Genomic DNA, 16,261 nt, shown 5'->3' with positions numbered 1-16,261 from the left:
TGAATGAAAAGTGTTCTATTTATTTTTATTGTATTTTAAGCAACAACATGATGCATTCAGCATTTACAAACCAATAGCCAAAAGTGATATAAAGAATGGCATAGATCCAGTGAAAGCCCAGTGAGAAACCAATCTTATCACCATTTTCATCTATAGAAGGATGGGCTAAAGAAAATAGAGCTATGTGTCAGACCGAAAAGCAATCAATAATTGATGATTCTGTCTGAATACAGTAAACTGCACTTACTCTTTGTTGTCGACTATGAAATTAGCAATGATATTAGTAATCCATTTGTTTGATTTAGGGTGGTCATTGTTCTTGCTTTGCTCACCTGCTTACACCTTTTAACAAAAATTCAGCTAAATTACAATAGTTGGAATTCCAAGAAAATCAATGCAACCAATAATTCGAAGACGCCTGCCAGCAGAGAGTATGTCTGGTTGACTGTGCCGCCGGAAAAGGTCCACCGCAGAGGCTCTTTTCCAAATCTCCATGCTTGTCGGAAATTCTGCCTTTACAGGTCAATACGCTGCTGCTCTTCCATCACTGTAAAAGTTAAGACAGTGTTAATAAAGTATCCAGCTTTCTTAGGGTCTCAAAGAGATGGCCAATTGTAACAGACCATGCAGGGTGTACACTCTAGGACCTCAAAAAATCTAAGGTACTCTGTTTCTAACTCAACCACATCCTGGCAGGATAACACACTGAGCCGTAGCAATTAAAATGTGAATGGAAGAGACGCATGTGTGCCGGCCTTGCTTGTCAGTTCTTCTAACCCACAGTAAGAATCTAGGCTAAATCTAGACACAGTTAGAATCTAGGCTGAATTACCATTTATGAATCAAGGAATTAAGTCAGTATTAAGAGATTTGGAGGCATTTTTTTTTTAGGGTTGCATTGTAACTGGGTTTGTATCGCGCCAACTCACCGACAGGTCTCAAAGCGCTACTGACCAAGTACAGCACCAAAGATGGACTAAGAATATATAGGTGTCTGATCTAGTAACCGACTATTGAAGCGGGAATGCATTTTTAAAGAGTAACGTTTTTAAGGACTTCCTAAAATGGAGAAGATTGGGTTCTCTGCGAAGTGCCTCCGGTAGCTTATTCCAAATGGTAGGAGCCTGAACTGAAAAAGATCTGCCTCCTTTTGTCGTTAGCTTAAAACGTGGACGGGATAGCAGAAAAGATCCGGACGATCGCAGGGCGCGCTTAGGTTCGTGTATTTCGAGCCTTTCTTTTATGTAGGCTGGCGCCTGTCCGTGGATTGCTTTGTGGCAGATACACATACTTTTAAATTCAACTCTCTGCACCACAGGCAACCAATGTAGCCTGTGGAGCAGAGGGGAAGCATGAGTTCTCCTCGGCATTCCAAAAATCAGATGTGCTGCGTCATTCAGGATGATCTGAAGACGGTTGATGGAGTTCTTTGGAAGGCCGAGGTACAACGCATTGCCATAGTCTATTCTAGACACTATTGTGGCTGAAACAATGGTTCGCAGCATATTCCTCGAGAGCAAGGGGGCGAGTTTACGTAGTTGCCTGATCAGATTGGTACAGGAACCAACTACAACGGATACTTGGTTGGCCATCGAGAGTTCCTGATCGATTTTCATCCCAAGACTTTTGACACTAGGGCATGGTTTCGGAGTAGGTCCTAGTTCTTGTGGCCAAAACAAATCGTTCCAGGGGGAAGTAAAAGTTGAGATTACAAGGACTTTCGTTTTGTCTGGATTGATTTTCAGCAAATTGGACGACATCCAATTCACTGTAAATCGTAGTATGTCTTGGACCATTGATTGAGCCGATGGTGTATTATCGATACTCAGCAACAGCTGAGTATCGTCGGCATAGTTAAAAACTTTACACTCCATGTTTGCCAGGGACTCTATCAATGGTTGTAAATAAAGATTAAATAGGAGCGGAGAGAGCGCTGATCCCTGCGGGACTCCACAGGCTAACATGCCCACACCTGAGACCTGGTCTGCCAACTGGATCTTCTGCGTCCTTCTTGTTAAGAAGGCTGTTAACCATTTGAGGGCTTGCTCTCCTATCCCAAGCCCAGCCAGTCTGTCCAGGAGCAGTGCATGGCTGACAGTATCAAACGCCGCTGAAATATCTAATAATATCAGGGCGCCTGGCTTTTTACTGTCAGCCATGCATCTTAGCTCGTCCAGTACCGACAGTATTACTAGTTCTGTGCTATGGTGGGCACGAAAACCAGCTTGCCGCTCCTGGAGAAGATGGTGAGATTCCAGGAGAGATGACAAGGATTTTAATACGTGCTGTTCTAGTACCTTTGACAGAAGTGGAAGCTGGGAAATTGGCCTGTAGTTCTTCAGGCTAGTTGGATCAGCTCCAGGCTTTTTTATCAGGGGTCTGACGCGTGCCTCTTTGAAGGCAGATGGTAATGATCCAGTGGCTAGTGAGGTGTTTAAAAGGTCTAAAATCTGGTCTTCTAGAATCGGTATTGCTAGCCGAAGGATGTCGGGCGGGCAGGGATCGGCGGGTGAGCCAGATTTGATGGATGCTACAAGTTGTCTCAGAGTGGTGGAGTCAATTTCGGGGAAGCTGGTAAAAATCGGGGTTAAAGAGTCTGAGAGAGGCAGTTGTTCGATGTAAGGGACTAGGTTATCCTTCTTGATATCCGACAAGATGGTTGCTACTTTTTCGAGGAAATATCCTTGAAAGGTATCGCAGTCAATCAGGATATCTGCCTTTTCCTCCTTCTTAGTCAGCTCTTTCAAAATTTGGAAAGTCTCTCTCTGAATGTTAGTAGCGTTGTTAATGCGTCTCTCATAATAATCCTTCTTGGCTGATGTAATAAGCTTTTTATATACTTGAAACGATGTTCTATATGATTCCCTGTCGGTATCCTTTTTGGATTTCCTCCAGCATCTTTCGAGATAGCGAAGCTTTCTTTTTTGTTCACGTAGACCTTCGGTGAACCAGGGGGCTCCTTTCTCTACACCTTTTATTTTTTGTGTCTTTTCAGGAGCTAGCTCATCGATTGATTGCCTAAGGGTGGTAATTATCATATTGTACTTTGAGTCTAAATCAGTACAATCAGAAGGGATTGTAAAATTCTGTATGTATTTGGGCAGGGTTTTGGCTAGGGTCTCAGAATTCACTTTTTTCCATTGGCGCACTTTTTTTGTTTTTAACGGTAGTTTGGCCTGGTAGATATTTTGCGGTAAGTCATATGAGATAAGATGGTGATCCGACCAGAAACAAGGTGAAATACTTGTGATGACCGCTTTTGGTGTCGAAGACCAAATAAGATCTAAGATATGGCCTTTTATGTGGGTTGGAACTTCCACAAGTTGTGTCAATCCAAGGGCGGTCATGATGGTCTGTAATTTCTGGACTGACGGATCTTGAACACTTTTATCCCAGTGGACATTGAAGTCACCAGTTACCAGGATATTTTTATAACGTGTGCATAGGTCTGATATAATAGGAAAAAAGAGATCATTGAACATGGGGGTACTTTGGGGTGGACAATATACTGTTAGAATAATAAGACAGGAATTGTTCATGGTAATTTTTATCCCCAATAGGTCAACGGTATTTATGGTCTCTGATAAGATCTTGGTTACCATATATTGCCTTTTGAAGATTGTTGCTACACCCCCACCTCGGGCCCCCTCTGGTCGATTATGCCAGACCATATCATACCCACTGGGAAGGGCGGCGATGATATCCGGGGAAGAGGCATCACTCAGCCAGGTTTCGGTGAGTGTAAGGATATCGATAGTCTCGTCCTGTAGAAGGGTGAAAATTTCTAAGTGGTGTTTCTGCAGTGACCTGGTATTGAGGGTAGCTAGCTTCAAGGGGGTTGAGCGGCTTAGGTTCTTACAGCTAGAGACGTGCAAGATATGGTTTTCCTTGAGAGTGGCACATACGATAGGGGATAGGATATACCTGTCAGATTTCAGTGCTAGGAGATCCGCTGAGGTATAGCAGGTGCGTGTGCCAGAGTCCCTAAGCCCTGGGCCCGGACGGGCGCAGACGGGCGCAGACGGGCGCAGACGGGCGCGACTCTGGCACGACTCTGGCACGACTCTGGCACGACTCTGGCACGACTCTGGCACGACTCCGGCGCAGGTCCGGCGCAGGTCCGGCGCGTCCGCTGGTCGCGTCCGCTGCGCGGAGCCATCACTGTCTGTTTTTATAGCGCTGTCGATGGCCTCACTAACCCAGCCCGACCCAAGATGGCCGCCAAAACCGGCGCCCAGCGCTCTCGGCGTCAATACTCAGCCGAGAGCGGGACCGGAGCTGCAGGGAGGGGTAGGAGTGAATTCTATGCGCTGCTAAGCGCTGGGGGGTCTCAGCACACCTGATGGGATCAAGGTGTGAAATTACAGGTAGCGAAATACCAAAAACTGTTAAAAACACAATTTAAATGCAAGAAAAGACAGGAGACCTCCCGGCTTCCGCCTCAGGAGGGAAAAAGGTGCGTGCAATGTCAGAAATTATGCTTGCACAATGCAATGTGGTACATGCATGACGCAAACCTATAAGTCAGATTTGTTTTTGAAAACATATTTTATTTGTCAAATTGCGCATACAATCGCAGGGCTCTGCACACCAGAGACATCTGCAGAATCAAGCCAGACATTACCGCGGGAGAAATCGACTTTTGTGAATGACATAACAAAAGCATACCAAATAATACAGAACCCCCACAACTCCCTCCCCCCCGAAGTCGCACAGAGTCCGCATAGTCCTGTCCACAGCCTTTATAAAGAGCAAAGTAGTTCTAGCATGATAGCACCCCCCCCCCCCTGGTACATTATCCCCCCCCCCACCAAAGTCAGAATTTTTAAACAACTCAAAGCCACTATCCATGGCTTTGAGTAGCTCCAAAAATCTGGAATAACGCAACGCAGCACAAATCACTGTGTCTAGTTACTCTGCACTGATAAGGTATTCCATGGGTATTGCGTGGGTGTTCAAATGCAATCCCATGGTTTTTGGTACATTCTCAGATTTGCAAGACCATGTTGAGCTGGCAATGTGCCACAAAGCAAAACATCAACAGTTCCACGGCCCGTCTTAGCCCTCCCCTCAATAAAGCCGCTTGACATTTACTTAACAATTAATCGATGCACACTTAGAGGCACCGTAACCAGATGTCAGCCTTGCATATGGCTGGCATTACATACCCCAAACAGTTCTAGCAGCCTATGACCCAATTAGGGCACAATATTTTCTGTCTGTTGTGGAGGTGAGTTAGTGCCAGTGCCTGGGGCCGACTGAAGGGCAGCTTGCAGATCAACCAGAATAGCATCCCAGTTGTTCGCTATGGGGTATGTGTGTAGCCCTAAACTGTCTTCCCAGTGCAAGGTGACACTTTCTGCCTGAGCCCAAGTCGTGAGAGATTGTGTCCAAGCTGCAACCACTGGGGGCTCTTGCACCTTTCATCGCAGAGTGATGAGGTGCTTCACCCTTATTAATCCAAGGTCAAGGAAGCGAGATGTGACCTTGTTTTCCTTAATCTGGCAATAGAGATCTAGGATTCACACCTCATAGGTGTGCAGCTGCATGCGCCCTGTGCAGGTGGACAGTTGGGTGGTGACTCCCCGTCAGTTACGCTGCAGCTACGGACACCCCTAAGAATGCGCAGGAGATCAGTGGCTACCAGATAACAGGGGGAACAGGCGGCATCTGTCGGTTGAAAACAGTGGTTTTATTTTTGCTGGAGTGAGATATGCCCTGTGCACAATATTGTATTGTATAAGGGGGAATCTGACATTAAGGGGGACATGGAGCAGCCCCTTCAGCAGTGTTTCCCATTACTTGTTGGTGCAGGGATGAGTACGTTCTCCCTCCCACCTGCACCAGAGGGGCGTGAGCTGAGGCCCAGCATAAAAGAGCACCAAGTCCACAAACCAGTCGATCAGGTGTCTGCCCGGTCCCATTACATGCAGGTATTGCATAGTAAGGTGTGTCTGGAACTCCAGTGCCACATCCCCCCATCTGCTTCCCATGGTGGTCACTAGCGAATTGTGTAGGAGGAAGAGGCCCAGTGGGAGGCCATCATCTTCCATCAGCGACTCGTAAGTGAGGAGGCTATTATTGCGGTAAAGGTCTCCTATTGTGTGGATGCCCGCTACATGCCATGCAGTTGGTTCCACCGCCGACGTAATGGCGTGCCTTCTAGGTGTGCCAAGCAGGGTTATCGTTGTGGCGTAAGAAGTTACTGCATGTGTTAAATAAAGAGTTTGGGAGAAACAATGGTATGCCACCCCCAACAAAGAGTTAGGTATTGACATAGGTGTGCAGGGATGAAACATGTGGAAGGCATCCAGCAGATTGGAAACCAGTGCAGCCATCGCCGTATCCGCAAGCTGTAGGCCTGACATCCATTTGGCCACCCATTGAAGTTGCAATGCAAGATAGTGTTTAAAATGAGGCACATCGTGGCCTCCCTGCTCTATGGGCAGGAATAATTTCGACAATGCAATCTGGCAGCAGGAATTATTCCTAATAAATTCCCTCATTGCTCTTTCCAGGGAGTGAAAGAAGGGGCAGGAATAGAGAGGACGAGATTGGCAAAGTAATAAAGGAGGCGGGGAGAGCAACCATTTAAAGATGCGTCATCTGCACTCTCAATGAGGTAAAAGCCCTCCATAAATTGCCATTGTATAAGTCTTAAGCAGCATGGTACACCCGAATACCCAAATAGTGGAATATAGAGGGCTGCCATGGCACTTGGGTTGGGTTGAGTACGAGGTGGGTCTCCGGCAGCAAACGGGTAAAAAGAAACAAGTAAGATTTAGTACAGTTGACCTTAAGGCCAGAAGGATGAGTGAAGCGATCAAGCATTTGGTCTGGGATGGAGGGCAGGTCTCTAAGGTAAATGAGTAGATCATCCATATAGAGATAAAAAGAGTGCAGGCCATCGCCCAGCGGAATACCCCGCTCTGCACTCCCAGCCCGGAGGGCAAGCGCTAGCAGCTCTATGGCCAATGAGAAACACAAGAGTGAGAGCGTGCAGCGCTGGTGAGTGCCCCTGTGAATCTGGAATGATTCCGATACCAGAGGGCCACACTTGACCCTGACCAGTGGGCAAGTGTAGAGTAGATTGACCAGCCGCAAATAGCGGTCTCCAATGCCATAACACACTTAGATTTAGAATAGAAAGGCCCATTCCAGAGAATCAAATGCCTTTGCCAAATCCAGCATCAGACAGCCCTCTCGAGGCCATGATTCTGGCGCATACTTAAAGGCAGCGGGAAAAGCGTCCTGCGTTTTAGGACGTACTGCGAGATGGCATGAATCCATTCTGGTCAGGGTGTGCCAGCATCGGTACCATAGGTGCCAGCTGAATAGCCATTATCTTTGCGAGCACCTTGTAGTCCGTTTTAATCAGCGCCAGGGGCTGGTATGAGACCAGATCAGTGGGGTCTTTGTCTGGTTTAGGAAGGGATATTTTTGGTCGGTGCGAGGCAGAGCAGCGGAATAGTGGAAAAGAAGGCTTCAATGTCTTGAGGGAGAGCAGTGAGCCTAGATTGGTACAGCAATGAGTAGTGGTTAGTTAGTTCTAGATGTATGTCCCACTGAGTGTATAGCAGGTCACCAGAAGCAGATCTTAGCACCAACCATGATAGGATAACGGGGCTTCTCTAACCGTATTAGCCACGCCAATAGTGTGCTGGATTTATATGCTGTGGCATATGTCCGTCCCAAGTTGGCCGCATAGTTCAGGCAATGCAGACGTTCCAGAAGGGAAACATGTTCGCGCTGCGCTGCCAGCAGGCAATGAGAGTCCCCCGGATTCTGTTCTGCTGCAGGAGTGTACCCTCTATGCAGAATATATCTTTGGCAAGCTGCCGGTTTACATTCCAAGTTACCCCAGGCAGTGGCCCATGGTTGCTAATTTAACAGTGCCGCACTTAGTCAGCCTAGACGTTGCTGTCCCGGGATCATGTTCGAAATATTCTTCGATGGCTATGTGTAGTGAACCACAAAATGGGGGGATCCTCAAGTGCCACCAGCTGCAGGTGCCATGTTAGAACATTAGGTGGGCCAGTGTCCCATGTGATCTGAAGGCTTTGTGGGTTATGGTTAGAATGGGTGCAGCCGAGGTAGTAAGTGTGTGTCACAGAGGGCAGTTGGGATGACGTGCTAACAAATCGGTCAAGACTAAACTTGTGGTGAGGAAAAGAAAGAGTACACTTTCGTAAGAGCGTTTCGCTGTCGTCAAATGTCTCTCATGTGCCAGTGCTGAAGCCATTCATGTAAGGCCTGTGCGTTAGAGGTGGCTGGGGTGCTGGGTAGTGGAGGGAATGATCTGTCAAGGTCAGTGCTAAGGACACCATTAAAGTCCCTACTCAGTAGTCATGGAATCCCACTCCAGAGAGAGAGCGCTTCCAACAACCACCGGGGGTAATAGGGGTTGCTCTATGTTAGGTGTATATATGCTGCCAATAAGAATAAGTCGGCCATCTAACCGGCACTTGACAGGAACATAGCAGCCATCAGAGCCTGTTACCACTTCGGCAGTGAAGAAGGGGACCCCAGGTCTAATCCAAAATTACACCCCTCTTGCGAAGGAGGATAAGTTGGTAGCATAGACCCAGCCACGCCAGCAATGCTGGGGTTTGCTCGCTTCAGCCACTGTTAAGTGTGTTTCCTGGAGAATAGCCACTTGCTTGGAGTGGCATCTGAGATAGGCATAACAGGCATAGTGGCAGGAGCAGGTACGCATGCCCCGATCATTCCAGGTAATGAAATTAGTATATTATAGTAAATATAGCCAATGGCTACCTACCCTCGAACACCAAACTACCTGATACCCCACGGGCTGAACTCATTCGCGATCACTTTCCCCTCCAACCTCTCTAGTAAAGCGAAGAAACACTTCAAACATAGACTGATCAGTCAGCACCCCGAAACACTATTCGTAGACACCTTCCACTGCTCCTCTAGAGGGCAGATAAAAAAGGACCTCATCTTCCACACGGAAAGACCAGACAATTGGATCATCATCCTTAACACACATCTCCACATCTCCAAAACTACCATCACATCCCATAGCCACAAATTGACGACCTCTCTCCCGAACCACCAGACGCTGAGCGGTAATATCTACATAACCCTCTACGCGAATGGCACAGTCCTGATACAAGCTAATAACGATAACCTTGAGGTTTTCGACTCCCTCTTCCTCTCGCTACAAAAGGCACCCTTGCACACTATGCGACCCGGCCTGACTCCTCCCCTCCCCCAGTGAGCCTTCCATGACAGGGGAGGCGCCAGACCCCTCTCCTCTTCGAGATCCCCCTCTCGAGTCACCTACTGCAACTCTGGCCCTCGGAATAACGATCCCATCCCCCCTGGCAGACGACCCTCCCACCCTTGCCCCCTCTTTCATCCCAACCTGCCATCCAGGAACGAGCATTACCCCCAAGCTCAGCCTCCCTACAGCCCCACCACGCCCTCAGGCCACACGAGGCGTGACCCTCGTCATGAGCCAGTACTCCTCCTGACCATGATCCCTCCCAGAGTCAAACCAGGCAGCTTCCCCAATAACCACCATGACTGGGACCCACTCCCCTCCCCCTCGGGCAATGCTGCCCCAGACACCATCCCTCCCACCTTGGATAACATGACGCAACGCCTCAACCTCCTGGAAACTCAGCTTGAAATCCTGATCCGAGGCCTGAACGAAACTCTATCCAACCTGGTCACGATCCGAAAGCCCACTCAGCCCCCCCACCGCTCCGCCAACTCTCATCCAACCCTGGCATGCCAAGGTACCGCCCTTCAGCGGGCCCCCTGTTCCCCCCAGGTCCCGGCCCTCGACCAACAGAATAGGTGCTGAGAATCGCTCCGAAAGACCCAGAAGAGCAAAAACCGCACTTTCCTCTCGGGAAGCGGCATACCTAGCCTCAATCTATGACCCCCTTCTAATTCCTCCCTGAAATCTAGGATCCAAATAATTACGGGAGTCGAAAGAGAACACCCCCCCAACAAGAGACCCTAGATTCCCAGCTCACCTAACCTCTCTACCTAAAGCCCCATCTACTATCTTCTAAGAACATGAGCAAAGAAGGGCTCCCCCATTAACTGCATGCTCCTAAACTGCAGATCTGCCTCTAAACACGCAACCGAACTAGAAGAAGCCATCCTCTCCCATGATATAGACATAGCATTCATCACGGAGACCTGGCTCAACAATCTCTCCTACCCCAGCATGGACATGCTGGTGCCTCCGGGATTCACAATGATCAACGAAGACAGGCAAGGGCAAAGAGGAGGGGGCATAGCAATTATGCACAAGAATAACATCTCCTTCACAGAAATTGCCTCCTGCCTGTATAGCTCCTTTGAGTGTCTCTCAGTCAACATCAAGACATGCGATAACAGGCCATCACTCTGCCATCTCCTGTATCACCCCACAGGCAACTCTTCCGAATTCAGATAACATCTTTCTGACTTGATTGCCCAGTGCGCACTCGGTAACTCAAACAAAATAATTCTTGGCAACCTCAATCTAAGATGGAATGAAACAAAAAACCCGCTTATACACACCCTAAACAACCTCCTGCTAGAAAATAATCTGACCCAACAGTGCTCAGAAGAAACACACCATAGAGGAGCAACCCTCAACGCAATTATTGCCGAAACCAACGCAATCACCATCGACCACATCCTTCCCGTAGACTGGTCCGACCATCACATCATTCTTTTCTACATCAACAACCAAGCGGTCCTAACTCAACACCCCAAGCAGGACCCCCCCAAAGGGGTCAGGAACACAGCTCAGATCCCTCGAGCTGACCTAGAAGAAAGAATAAGCTCGCTCCACCCCAACAGCACTGATCACCTCTCAACTACCGAACTCACCTCTCTCTACAACTCCAATATGACGCTTACCCTGGATCACTTTGCCCCTCTGGAACTAAAAAAATCCAGGAACATTCCATCCAGATCATGGTTCACCACTGATATCAATGCAGAAAGAAGACATCTAAGAGCCTCAGAAAGAATCTGGAGAAACAATCCCACTGCCCTCCATCGTGATCAACTCCAAGCAGCCTGCAGGAATTACAAAAAGCACATTAAGAACAAAAAGACAGCTTTCTTCTGCTCTGCGCTAGACACTGCAAAAAACACAACCCAAAGAGCTCTTCAATAGAGCTGATACCTGATAAAGTGCAAGTGCATTCTGCAGACTCACACAAGCGCCATCTCCTGTTTTCTGCCAGGCAACAGTATGGTGGATCCTTGTTCAGACAGTGGAAAGTTCAATTGTGCCAAAGAGTTCTTCTGGGCCAGGCACTGGCAAGATAAGCAACAGCCCATAGTCTGGCAGTGGCATGGTGAAGGCTAGCAGCATCTCAGTCTGTGGTTCTGCCAAGATTAAAAGCATCCTTCAGGGTCTGGCAGTGGCAGGTTGAGGTGTGGAAAATGCTTCTGACAGTGCAGAATGTAGCAGCACCCTTCAGGGTTTGGCAGTGGCAGGTTGAGGTGGGTAACATTGTTCTGACTGGTTAAGGTGCACAAACTTCTTCTTCTGGGCCAGGCTCTGCCAAGATTAGCAGCAGCCCATAGTCTGGCAGTGGCATTGTTGGAGCCGGCCTCGTGGCGTGGTCCTGTTCCCCCTCGCTCCGCCGCACGAGGTCCCATGCACCTCGGGGCTACTCCATCTTGGATTACACGTCACTCCACGTGACCACCTCCGTGACCCTGCTCTACCCGGCCTCGGTCCCAGCGAGGCCCGACATCGAGGCGCCAACCCCTGGCCCGGGGGATACCACGTGAGCCCTTCCCACTCCCAGCGGAGGGCAGTATCGATGGGACCCCCAACCGTCCTTTCACACCTAGGTGCGATCGCCCCACAGCTCTCTGGTGCCTTGCGCCTCTCCTGCTGGGCGTCTGGCCGCGCCCTACCCGGCCTCTCCGCCCTCCTGGGCGCAAGGGTCCGGACATCAAAGGGCTCAAGACCTATATCTGGGGCGACCCGACAACAAGATGACAGTTGTATCCCGGAGTCAAGAGCCCTGCTGATCGGATCGCGGCTGACCCTAAGGAGAAAGACTCTTCCCGAACCTACCTACTGAGCCCTGCTGACGACGTCGCGGCTCCATCGTGCTTACAAGACCTTCACGAACCTTTGGGGCCCTGCTGATGCCGTCGCGGCCCGACCTTGTTGCAACAGACCATCAGAGCCCAGCTGACCTCGTCGCGGCTCGACCGAAGCGGACCTACCACCGGAGCCCTGCTGACTGTGTCGCGGCTCGATTCAAGCGGAACTACCACCTGAGCCCTGCAGACGCCGTCGCGGCTCTCCATGTCCGAGCCGCTCTGAGACCAGCACCCAAGGTCTGGCGCAGAGCCTTCCCGTACCTGACTGGTACCAAGACTGTCCCGCTACCCTATCCCTCCAAGAACATTGAGACTCTTACCGGATCACTCGATCCCATTGTAAATATTGAAACGTACTCCTTTTTATATAAAGAACCAAGATAAGCAACTGATACGGAGTCCCGTGTGGTGGTGTTACTGGGCCTAGTACGATTATAGGAGAAGGACCTCTCCTCGGAGGCTTCTCAGCGGTGCTCGGCTATAACTTGGCGGTAGGAAGGTGCCCGGAGTAGTCCCTCCGACTCCCCGGTGGTCCTCCCTCCAACAGGCATGGTGAAGGCTAGCAGCATCTCAGAGTCTGGCAGTGGCACTGCCAAGAATAGCAGCATCACAGAGTCTGGCAGTGGCAGGTTGAGGTGTGGAAAATGCTTCAGGCAGTGCAGAATGTAGCAGCATCCTCCAGAGTCTGGCAGTGACAGGTTGAGGTGGGCAAAATTGTTCTGACTGGTTAAGGTACACAAACGTCTTCTTCTGGGCCATGAACTGCCACGATTAGTAGCATCCCATAGTCTGGCAGTTGTACTGCCAAGATTAGCAGCATCCTTCAGGGTCTGGCAGTGGCACTGTCAAAAATAGCAGCATCCTTCAGGGACTGGCAGTGGCAGGGTGAGGTGTGGGTAATGCTCCAGGCAGTGCAGAATGTAGCAGCATCCTTCAGGGTTTGGCAGTGGCAGGTTGAGGTGGGCAAATTTGTTCTGACTGGTTAAGGTGCACATACTTCTTCTTCTGGGCCAGGCACTGCCAAGATTAGCAGCATCATAGAGTCTGGCAGTGGCACTGCCAAGACTAGCAGCACCACAGAGTCTGGCAGTGGCAGGTTGAGGTGTGGAAAATGCTTCTGACAGTGCAGAATGTAGCAGCACCCTTCAGGGTTTGGCAGTGGCAGGTTGAGGTGGGTAGGAGTAGTTTCTTTTCTGTAACTCCAGTTCTGTAGTGGGGGTATCTCTGTTATAGTCATAATCTAGTGAATAGTCCCGCCCATGTGCGTGGACCCCGGAGCAATAAAAATAATCTCCTAAATTGTCAAGCCATGCAGACCTGCATCTACACTTAAGAGAGAATTTCAAAGACAGATAATGCAGCCTATATCCACAGGCTACACTGTCCAGTACTTCAACTAGAAAATTCCACCAACATCCACCAACAGCACTGCCTGCCCAGCTTTTTCCACAGTGAAAAACCTGCCTCTACCAGCAAAAGCCTCTGGAATGATAGAGAGGGAGGAATGGACAGACAAGCCCCATAGGCTGCCATTATGTGGCTCAGAACAGGATACTGTGCCTTCAAGAAAACTTTCCAGAACTTTTCCAGTATCCCAGAATGCACAGCAGGTCCCCTTTACTTTCAGTTCTTTTTGAAAGCGTAGCACGCCAGACCTGTAGCATTCCTTATATTAACATTTCTCTCTCCACCGGGGAGGAAGGCGGGCACTTATGACTATAACAGAGATACCCCCACTACAGAACTGGAGTTACAGAAAAGAAACTACTCCTTCTGTAGTAGGGGATCTCTGTGTATAGTCACAATCTAGTGAATAGAATGGCAAGCCCATCCCCACACCAAAACGGCGGTGGAGAAGACTACAAAATAATACCACTATTGTGCGAACAAATTTCGCAGCGAAGCCTGCCCAACCTGAGCATCTGCCCTGGCATCCGCGTCCAGACAGTAATGCGCAGCAAAGGTATGGACCGACCTCCAAGTGGCCGCCTTGCAGATTTCTGCAATCGGAACATTACGCAGCAAAGCAGTCGTGGCAGCTTTGCCCCTGGTGGAATGAGCCTTAGGTTTAGCCCCTAAGGTCTTATTAGCCTTTTGGTAACACAATTGTATACAGGACACAATCCACCGAGAGATGGACTGTTTGGAGGTAGCAAGACCGGTCCTGACTGATCCATAATTGATAAACAACTGGTCTGACCTACGAATATCTTTGGTCTTATCAAGATAAAACTTCAACACCCTCGTAACGTCCAGGGAATGTAGAGACCTTTCCGCTGGAGAAGAGGGATTCTGAAAAAACGTAGGTAAAGTTATGGTCTGGTTGACATGAAAATCAGATATAACCTTAGGAAGAAACTTAGGGTGAGTACGCATAACAACCTTGGCAGCATGAAATACCGTATAAGGTTCTTGGCAACACAACGCCTGAAGTTCACTCACCCTGCGGGCCGACGTAATGGCCACTAGGAACGCCACCTTCCAAGACAGGTGCTGCAACGAAGCCTTGTGAATAGGTTCAAAAGGCTCCTTCATCAATCTGGACAGCACCACATTCAATTCCCATGAAGGCGAGGGAAGTCTGACAGGAGGGAACACTTTCTTCAAGCCTTCCAAAAAATCCTTGATCACAGGGATCTGAAAGAAGGAAGTCTGTGAAGGGCATTTCCTGTAAGCAGTCAAAGCAGCGAGACGGACCTTAATGGAATGGAAATTAAGGCCAGACTGCGCCAAATGCAAAAGGTACGGAAGGATGACATCTTCCTTACATGTCGTCGGGTCAAACTGCTTGGACTTGCACCAGATGCAGAACCTCTTCCACTTGTAAGCATAGGACGTTCTACTGGAAGGTTGCTTAGCCTCCTTCAGTATATCCATACAATCTGCTGGTAGATTCAAATGGCCATATTGCACTATCTCAGGAGCCATGCCGCCAAACTCAAAGACGAGAGGTTGGGGAGCACCAACTGCCCCCCGAACTTCGTGAGAAGGTCCGGCCTGCACGGCAGCCGTATGTGAGAGACCGGTGAAGCAGGTCCGTGAACCACCACTGTCTGGGCCATTCTGGGGCAATCAGGATCATCCTCGCCCCGGACCGGGACAGCTTGATGAGCACCGCCGGAATCAGGGGAATGGGTGGAAAAGCGTACAGAAAGCTGTTCGACCAGTCGATCCATAGCGCATTCCCCAGCGTCCCCCGCTGGTAGTACCTGGATGCGAAGTCTCGGCATTTGCTGTTTTCGGCTGTGGCGAACAGATCTACGTCTGGAGTCCCCCACCTTGCGAAGACGTCCCTTAGTACCTCGTCATTTATGACCCATTCGTGGTTTTCCTGAATCAGTCTGCTCAGTGCGTCCGCCTGAACATTCTGCACACCTGGCAGATGTGTGGCTGTAATCGTCAGTCCTCGGGCCAGAAGCCAGTGCCAGATCGACTGCGCCTCCTGCGACAGCGTGCGTGATCTCGACGCCACCTGCTTGTTGAGGTAATACATTGTGGTTGTATTGTCCGTCTGCACAAGCAGCGAGTTGGTCTGGAAGGACGGATGGAAGGCCTTCAATGCCAAGTAAACGGCTCTGAGTTCCAGGAAATTGATGTGGTACGTCGACTCCAACTGGGACCACTTTCCTTGTATCTGTAAGTCTCCGGAATGCGCTCCCCAGCCGTGGAGAGACGCATCCGTCACGATACTCTGCGTGGGAATGTCCTTGTGGAAGGGAACCCCCCTGAGGAGATTGTCCGCCGAACACCACCACTTCAGCGACTGAAGAGCATGCAGAGACAGCCGTATCTTGTCGTCCCAAGAACCTGTCCTCTGATTCCACTGAACCTCCAAGCACTCCTGCAGTGGTCTCATGTGCAGCCGTGAGGAAGATACATGAGGCCATCGATCCCAGCAGTGAAGACACCTCCCTTACTGTTGTAGATGGAGAGGTCATAAGAGCCTGAGCCTTCCGAAGGAGTGATAACCGTCTCTCCTCCGAAGGAGACACGCTTGCTGACAGCGTATTGATGGAGGGCCCCAAGTACTGTATGCACTGGACCGGAGTCGGGACAGACTTGAACATGTTGACGTGCAACCCCAGCTTGCGCAAGAGAACGCACGTCTTCTGGAAGTGCGCTTGTGCTTCCGAGAAGGAGGAGGCCTTGATCAACCAATCGT

At 49.7% G+C, this 16,261-nt stretch overlaps 1 protein-coding gene across 2 annotated transcripts in view; it reads right to left on the bottom strand.

Annotated features, from left to right (window-relative positions):
• Nucleotides 1-16,261, bottom strand: part of LOC146856657 (lactoperoxidase-like) — a 1,363,087-nt gene continuing 1,346,826 nt past the window's right edge. For both annotated transcript variants that reach the window (XM_085654837.1, XM_085654836.1), the window contains exon 15: nucleotides 1-547. In XM_085654837.1, the coding sequence (XP_085510963.1) occupies nucleotides 516-547 (32 nt within the window). In that variant the 3' untranslated portion in view covers nucleotides 1-515. The remainder of the gene's footprint in view (nucleotides 548-16,261) is intronic.

This window comes from Triturus cristatus, chromosome 4_1 (genome assembly GCF_964204655.1).
Source record: "Triturus cristatus chromosome 4_1, aTriCri1.1, whole genome shotgun sequence".
NCBI classification, from domain to species: Eukaryota; Metazoa; Chordata; class Amphibia; order Caudata; family Salamandridae; genus Triturus; species Triturus cristatus.
This window is presented reverse-complemented; position numbering and strand designations above follow the sequence as displayed.